This window comes from Acanthisitta chloris, unplaced genomic scaffold (assembly GCF_000695815.1).
Source record: "Acanthisitta chloris isolate BGI_N310 unplaced genomic scaffold, ASM69581v1 scaffold9149, whole genome shotgun sequence".
Classification (NCBI taxonomy): Eukaryota; Metazoa; Chordata; class Aves; order Passeriformes; family Acanthisittidae; genus Acanthisitta; species Acanthisitta chloris.
The window spans coordinates 11,221-20,091 of record NW_008690786.1 but is presented as its reverse complement, the minus strand read 5'-3'; the positions used below and the strand labels follow the sequence as shown (position 1 = coordinate 20,091).

Here is an 8,871-nt window from a genome sequence, read left to right as displayed (position 1 = left end):
CACTGACAAACTCTTCTGACTAAACAGTTTTTCAGTATTTTAGTGCTTCATTTTAGCCTCATTTTTCTAGTAGGACAAGATCTGAGTTTTGAGCCATTTCATCTGCAATCCAAAAATCTACCTAAGAAAGGGATGCAATATATTAGTGGCAAAAAGCTGTAAGATCAGGTGTTTTTGTGTGCCACTTGCTGAGTCAAAGTAGTTTCTAAGTTGATTTTAGGAAAATAAGTTTGTCAGTGTTGTAACTCAGTTATTTTTTTGTTTCTTTTCCCCTAAACAATGTGTATTATCGCACACTTAGAGTATACTCTGATTAAATTTGTGAAAGAAAAATTAAACTGCGAAGTGTATAGTGAGAAGTGATAAAAGAGTAGTCATCAGGTTTTCACAATAGTTGTTTGTAACGTTTTTTTTCTTCCAGCAGACCTCTTGGAAGTATAAACAATGGAGGAGGAGGAGAAGGGAGTGCAGCTCGGGAGTGAGAAGCAGGTGCCCAACTCTGAAAGTGGTTTCATGTGGCACATGACTGACACCAATCGGCTGCAGCGCTTCCTGTGCTTCGGTTCCGAAGGTGCTGCTTATCACATCAAGGAGCAGAAGCTGGGATTTGAAAATGCAGAAGCTCTGCTAAGACTGATTGAAGAGGGCAGAGGCTGTGAAGTTGTTGAAGAAATAAAATCATTTAGCCAGGAAGGCAGAGCAGCCAAGCAGGAGCCCCTGCTTTTTGCTCTTGCAGTTTGCTCACAGTGTTCCGATGTGAAAACGAAACAAGCGGCATTTAAAGCTGTTCCTGAGGTGTGTTGCATACCAACCCATCTCTTTACTTTCATCCAGTTTAAAAAAGATCTGAAGGAGGGCATGAAATGTGGCATGTGGGGCCGTGCACTGAGGAAAGCTGTTGCAGATTGGTACAATGGAAAGAATGGCATGGCTCTTGCTTTAGCAGTTACAAAATATAAACAAAGAAGTGGTTGGTCTCATAAAGATCTTCTGAGGTTGTCCCACCTAAAACCTGCCAGTGAAGGTAATAAAATTTTATTTACCTGAAAATACTGTGTTTTAAACCTTTTATATTTGCTGTGGAACTATTTGGGAAGCCCAAGTAGAATTGTAGATGAATTCTTAGTGAGGATGTCCTGTAAGTTGCATCTTAAAAACATGAGTGTTCATTTCAGGAATTGACCTGTTTATCTTCAAGGTAAACAGTTTGTTCCATTTTTTCTTCCGTATGTCAAGAGAAGATAATAGAACACAATTCCCTAATTTTGTTCCTATTTGCTTAAAAATGATGAAATAACACTTTATTGTTACTGGAATATCTGTGGGTTTCAGATCACAGAATCATGGAATAGTTTGGGTTGAAAGAAACCTTAAAGACCACCTAGTTCCAACCCACTGCCATGGGCAGGGACACCTTCCACTAGACCAGGTTGCTCAGAGTCCCATCCAGCCTGGCCTTGAACACTTCCAGGGATGGGGCAGCCACAGCTTCTCTGGGCAGCCTGGCAAATACATTAGGTTACTTACTTCTAAGGAGTATAATACAGTAATTAAAAGTACTGCTCTAAACCATGTGTGGCTGACCTTTTTTGTAGGTGCTTGGCAGGTCTGAGAATGAAACCTGCTGCCTCATTTGTTTGCTAGAATGATAAATGCCACTATACAGATGGTAATCCTGCTTGGGAAATGTTTCCCTTTTTCAACAGGTATTGCTATAGTCACTAAATATATTACCAAGGGGTGGAAAGATGTCCAAGAAGCTTATAAAGAGAAAGCAGTTTCTGATGAGACTGAAAAACTCTTAAAGTATCTGGAGGCTGTGGAGAAAGTCAAACGCACAAAAGATGAATTGGAAGTTATTCACTTAATAGAGGAATATGGCCTAGTTAGGGAGCATCTCCTGACAAACCATCTGAAATCTAAAGAGGTAGGTACACTTCACTAGCTTTGTGTTCTGTTTAGAGTAATGCTTTCAGAGTCTAAAGTCTACGCTTTAATAAAAAATAGTCCTTATGCTGTTCTTCAAGTTTTTTGCCCAAGAAGCTAATTTAAAATAATTTAGTATTTCTTATAATTTGTATGTTTATTTTAAAATACACTTATTCAATGTCCCGATGTCAGTTCTTGTAGTTTGGAATTCTCATCTCTTTGGTTTTTTCTTTCTTTGATCATAGGTTTGGAAGGCATTGCTGAAGGAGATGCCCATCTCTGTATTGCTGAGGAACTTAGGAAAGCTGACAGCAAATGCAGTGCTTGAGCCACGAGGGTCAGAAGTGGCAATAGTATGTGAAAAACTGAGAAATGAGAAACTGCTGAAAAAGGTAAGAGCTTTTTTATAATCAGTGCCAGCCTCTGTAGTGTTTAATCTTTTCCTACACTGTATTTCTTTAGCCTCTTCACAAAATGGTGATATTCTTTGGAGGAAGTGTGTAATTTGTTACTTACAAAAACTGCAGTGGAATGCCTGCACCTTTATTTTATAACTTTTATTTATAATTTCTCTTTTGATTTCCCCCCTGCCCCCTATGAGCCTTGTCAATACATGAAGTATGTTGGCAGGGCCTTGGCTGTTGGGTTCAGCCATGCCTGCTGAGTCTAGTAATTTAGAACTGGCAATAGGAGCTTAAAAATTGAGTGAAGTCACTGGTCTAGGATCCTAGAGAGTGATTGAAGAAACAGCACAGCAGCTGAGAGGAAAAAAGAATATGGACAAGAAGCCTTTCTCCTTTCAGATTGCTTTGCTATCCATGAAAGAGATAAAAAAAATAAGAAGGAAAAGAGTATTCCCCAAAGGGAGAGCAGAATTTTCAGTTTAATGGAAGTTAGAGGGGATGTGCCTTGCCCAGCAGTTTTATGAGTTGGGGAGGTTAAAATCAGGACACTTAAATTTTTCAAGACCAAAGTTGATTTGAGCACAACAACATAGGTTCTTTTATTCCCATCCCACTGCTCTTCCTTTTCTCTAATTTCTTCTTTAACTGTGTACATAGGCACTGGGGAAGGGAAAACAGAGATGATTGTGCAGTACCTTGATGGAAGAAAGGCAGTGGACAGACATTCAGATTGGCTGAGGTTTGCTGCTAGCAGTGATGAATGACTGAAACTCCCCTTGAGGAAAAAGATAACAAAATGTTGAGAAATCAGTAAAGCAAAGGATGCAACAGCCACTGATTTGGTTTATGTATGGAAAGCAAAAAAGGAAAAAAATGTTTGGAATGTTTTATAGTAAGAGGGAAAGGAATGCTGCGTTCTGAAAATAGTTTCCTTGTCCAGTTTTACTGTATCTGATATCAAACTAGTTTTAAGTTTGTTCTTCGCCTAGCTCAGCTCCTTTCCCTTATCAGGGACTCTATATAAGGCTGTGATGGAAAATAGCACTGGACAATCCTAAACAGAGCTGTGAAATTTTACCGGAATTCTGGTGATGACATAACATTTGGCATTAATTGGAGCATTCTGGAAAGGGATTGAGGTCCTTTGAAAGTAACTGATAAGGATCAGTTCATGCAAAGAGCTGTGTAAAGGCTGCATGAACTCTTCACATTTAACACATTTAAGTAACAATATGCTAAACCAGATTTTTGTAGTAGAACCTGATTTTCCCATTTAGTTTGTTACTGCTATTTTTTTTAAGGAGGTCATATTTTCAACAAACTAGTGTTTGATTTCTTTTGCATGTAGGGTAGGATACATCCATTCCATATTCTGGTTGCATTGGAAACCTATAAAGCTGGGCATGGGAGCAGAGGGAAGCTTTGGTGGCGTCCTGATGAAGACATTTTAGAAGCTTTAGATGCCTCATTTTACAAAGCTCTCAAGGTAATGTAGTTCTTCAGTTTGTTAAGCTTTTTGAGAGTTCTGTGTTTTCTGAAAGCTTATCAAGACAAGTTTGTGGTGAGGGTAACAAACTTTGGCAACAATATTGGTCTAACATTACCACAGAAGGAATAAAACATGCCAATCTCTAGGACTGAAAGCAGAAGAAGGAAGAAGAAATTAATATATTAAATGTGTTTACCTATTGTTTTTCCTTTCTTTTAGGCAGTTGAACCAACAGGAAAACGCTTCTTACTTGCAGTTGATGTCAGTGCATCAATGACCCAAAAAGTGTTGGGCAGTGTCCTTAATGCCAGCACAGTTGCAGCAACAATGTGTATGGTGAGGCATTAAATTTCTTTTATTTATGACTGTTAGAGCTGCTTTTTTTGATATAAAGGTGCTCTGAAGCTGGTTAGAAATCAGAAGGAAACTTGTGTATAATATTTTTGGGGTACAGAAGATGTGACTTTGTGTGTCAGTGCTAGACCACTTGCTTAAAGCTACAGAAAACTCAGTTTGAAGAAGTTGTTTTCCAGTATAAATCAAAATGGCCAGAACAGCTTTTTCACTTAGCTAAAAATACATATGAATCTTTTTCAGAAGCATTTATAGAATGAGACAGATTGGATTAAGACATTTTGGGATAATTCTTATGTTATTAGCATTACATGTAAGAATATAATATATTGAATATAATAATTCATATACAATATAATGATAAATTATCATTCTTATTCACAGTCACTTTCCCCTCAGTTTGGTATTCCAAAGCTTTTTGTGTTGTATAGTATTCTTATAGAGGAGTTGAACTTTTGCTGGTGTTTAAAAATGCTCAATATTTTATATCAGAGGAGAGAGATGAAATATTGAAGTATCTTTAGTTCTAGTAATTGGAGCAGTTCTTAGCTCTGATTTTGGCAATCTTTATTTGCAGTAATCTTACAGAATTTTCAAAGTGTAGAGTGAAGTGTTGGTGCACATCAGGAGCCATGGTGACTTAAATACACCAGCAAATGTCATGGTCTGTGCTTGGGAGGGAATTACTTGATTGATGCATTAAAAATTCAGCATAATATAACTGAATTATTTTTGTCTTCCTCTTTCTCAGGTTGTAGCACGTACTGAGAAGGATTCCCAGATTGTTGCCTTTTCACATGAACTGGTCCCTTGTCCAGTGACAGCTGATATGACGTTACCTCAAGTTTTAGTGAAAATGTATGAAGTATGTAAAAAATAAATCTCAGAAGTTATATTATATTTTCTTTGTAATCAATTCTACTTCTCTATTTTGGTCTGTATCTCTGCAGTAAAACACTGGATTTTATCTTGTCCCTGTGGTTTAGAAAAAGTGCAGCAAATGTCATATTTCAACTGCTGGATATTGAGCATTGTAATTTAGAATGGCAGTACTTGAAGAGAATACTTTTAAAAAAACAACTGAAAAAAAAAGGGTCTGGACAAAACTAAAATGAAAAATGAAATGGCTAAGTTTAACAAAATCAACTAGTTTTTAGTTTAGCATAACTAAAATTTAACAAAAAGCCTCTGTGTGTGGTAAAATGTGAAGCTTACATAAGAAATAATTTTTCCATGGTTTACTAATTCTGTATTAATGTGTTCCATGTGTATTTACTTTTTTTCTCTTCAGATTCCAGTGGGTACCACTGATTGTTCCCTTCCAATGATATGGGCTCAAAAAACTCAGACAGCTGCTGATGTCTTCATTGTATTTACTGATAATGAGACCTTTGCTGGGAGTGCTCCTCCTGCAACAGCTCTTAGGGAGTACAGAGAGGTAAATATGCTTCTGGCTGGTTGTGGTTGATGAATACAGTACAAAATAAATACCAGTTCTAAAAACATTTTGACTCTTGAAATAGTTGTGGCTTTTTTTCAGTAAGTAATTCTGTATTGTTCAAAACTGATCTGTGCTGTAATTAGGCAGAATTCATGCATGAATTGCACTGATTTTGCATATTTAAAGCCACAGAATTGCTAAAAGCATTTGTAAGTAGCCTACCCTGCTCAGTGTACTGCAATAACCAAAAAAATTTTATTTGGGGGTATATGGATTTCTGTATTCTGCATATAATTGATTAAATACCTTTTGTTGTAATGGTTACAGAATTGAAATTGACTCATGGAATTAAATTTAATTTTGATGTCTGTAGTAGATAGCACAAAGTTTAAATGAAGTAATGAAGATAAGCCTGTTAGGGAAGGATCAGTAAGATGAGGTGACAGTATCTTGTGACAAAAGCTCATTATGTTTTAAAGGGACTACTCTAAGCTGTGCAGCTTCATAATTTTAAAACAGAGCAAAGAAAAATACTTTCTCCAGGCATGTTGCTATGAGAAACTTATTTAACCAGCAAGCAGTTTTTATGCTTTAAAGGAACTATGTTTTAAACTACAGAAAAGACTTTTGGCAAGAAAGTGTGTATGGGCTTTAATCTTCATATCGTTTCCACCCAGTTAAAATTAATACCAGAAGTCTTGAACTTACCCACTGTGATTTAGTTTTCTTAGTTGAGATTGGCTCCCATTCCTAAACTGTTCTTTAAACAAAAAGTTCCTGCACTCTAGCCTTCATGCCACTTGCCTTGCTTTACCTTTCAGGTTACTTACCTGCTAATTGAGCTCATTTAGCAGAATGGTCCAGACCACAGTGGTTGTATATATTCAGCAAAAATTTGGAAATCTTTGCCTTAGACACTCTTTGACTCTATTAGGTCACTTGATAATTGAGTTATCTCTAGGGATGAACTGCAGAATAGCAAATACAATACATTTGGAATAATCTATGAATTTTAGTATTGCAGGAAAGTTATGCTAATATACCTCATTGTAATGATTTCCATGTATCAAATATATCTACTGCGGGTTAAGTACAATGTTGCCAGGCAATCTGCAGTTCTAATTATGGTATATCTCATTTCTGTGGGTGTGGCTATTCAGACAGTGGTTTATGCAAGCAAGATTTGGCCCTCTGGCATTTTTATGTTACTGTATATGTGTGTCCTGATTTTCTTTTCTCTTCTTCCTCTAGAAAATGGGTATTCCTGCTAAACTGATTGTTTGTGGAATGACCTCAAATAGTTTCTCGATCGCAGATCCAGATGACAGAGGCATGTTGGACATATGTGGCTTTGATACAGGAGCTTTGGATGTTATTCGAAACTTCAGTTTGGATTTGATTTAATTTTTCTAGCCATCTGCTCTTCCCAGTGGGTCCATTGCTGGCAACAGACTTCACCCTGGGAGCTCCTAGCCAAATATACTTTATTAGAATATGGCATATTATATACATATCAGAATGTTACGTGAGGTGGTGGCAGTTCAAGCATCTCTGACTAGAGCTTCTCACTAAGGTGTTTGAGAGGTTGAACATAACTATGGTCTCATGCAAATCTAACACATGAAGAGAAACTCAGTGCTTGCATCTGTAGTGTCAAACTAACTGTCAGATCCGGTGATCCCTCTGCGCTGGAGGTGGCAGCCACATGTCACCACTGTCACACCTGGACTTGGCGCTGTACAGAAACACAGTGAGCAGTTTCAGCACTCCTGGTTATGGCTGTCAGTGTGTCAGGTCACCCTTCAGAATCCTGCAGCACAGCTGGCAGCTCTGCTCCACACCCTTTGTGAAAGGTGTCTTGACTCCTCAACCACCTTCTGTGTCTCCAGCGTTTTCCCAAGGCAGTTTGCTTTTTCCTATACACACGCTCAAGACTCTTCTTGGACTTATTCTGTGATCAGCCTAGGCACTGTGTGAGCTGGAGCATCAACCCTTGTGTGATACCCACAGTAACTGTGTGTGCTCTGAGTCCTGTGGCCCATCAACAGCCAGTCTGTATCTGCTCCAGGGGGTAAACAGGACTCCCTGCTATGACTGGATGTCGACAGGGGCACAGTGTACTTTACAAACCCTTAGTCTACTAGCTTCAGGAAGGTCTTCCTGGCCAGCCCGTCCTGCAGTGTGTGAATCAGCCTGTCCCCATTGTCCTCAAGTTCCACAGCATCCACTGCCTTGAAGAGTAGAGTGGTTTTGCTGGGCCCATGGGAGATGCCAGCACAGCAAACACTTCCACGTCAGCGTGCTGGGCCCTGTGCTTGCTGTCCACCAGTGCTGGAGTCAGCCCAAACACCAGGTTGGCCAAGTCCAGCTCCTCACTGGGGTAAGTGAGGAGAGCCATGGTGCAGATGTTGACCACCAACTTGTGCACTTTGGTGTTCTTGTGCTGCAGGTGCTCCTGCTGCAGCAGCAGGCCCAGCACCTGCTGAGGGCCTGCTGCCTTCATCAGCCACAGGAGCAGGTGGTTGTACTGCTGGATGACCAGCTTCTTGTCCCCCAGGACTTCAGCAGTAGCAGAGACCAGCACTGCTGGGAAGGACTGGCTATGGTTGCCCAGGTGCAGGGCCCACAGATGCATCACCTCCAGTGGGCTGAGCACTGCCTTGGTTGAGGAGGGTGTAGAGGAAGCTGATGAGCCTCAGGAGGCTAGGGGCAGGCATGGAGGTCACTGCAGCTTGGCTGGCACTTCAACCACCTCCTTCAGCTCCTCCACTGCTTGCTTGTGGTTCTTGTAGTCCTGATCCAGCAGGCAAGCTCACAGCTCCGATGGCAACAACCCGAACTCCACGCCAGTGCTGCCAGGCTGGGTGGGGCTGGTGGTGCTGTGCCCTTGCCCACCTGCAGGCCCTCCAGCAGCTGCTGCCTACACTGGGTGGGAACAGCTCAGCATTGGACTTCTTCAGCAGATGAAACATTCTACAAACAGGTGAGGGAAGTCTCATGATCACTAGCTCTTGTTCTTGTGGGAGACTTCAACTTACCAGGTGTCTGCTGGAAATACAGCACAGCAAAGAGCAAACAGTCTAGGACATTCCTGGAGTGTGTGGAAGATAACTTCCTGACACAGCTGGGGAGTGAGCCTACCAGGGAAGATGTCCTGCTGGACCTGCTGTTTGTGAACAGAGAAGGACTGGTGGGTGATGTGGTCAGACCATGAAATGACAGAGGTTTCGATTCCTGGCAAAGTAAGGAAAACA

At 40.3% G+C, this 8,871-nt stretch overlaps 1 protein-coding gene across 1 annotated transcript; it reads left to right on the top strand.

Moving 5' to 3' along the window:
* Nucleotides 1–444: 444 nt before the first annotated feature.
* On the top strand, nt 445–7,111 carry TROVE2 (TROVE domain family, member 2). The gene is made up of 8 exons (XM_009081956.1): nt 445–1,024; nt 1,707–1,927; nt 2,175–2,321; nt 3,682–3,819; nt 4,042–4,158; nt 4,928–5,041; nt 5,468–5,614; nt 6,869–7,111. The coding sequence occupies exons 1-8, from the start codon at nt 445–447 to the stop codon at nt 7,019–7,021; spliced, it is 1,617 nt and encodes a 538-aa protein (XP_009080204.1). The 3' UTR covers nt 7,022–7,111.
* Nucleotides 7,112–8,871: the final 1,760 nt, after the last annotated feature.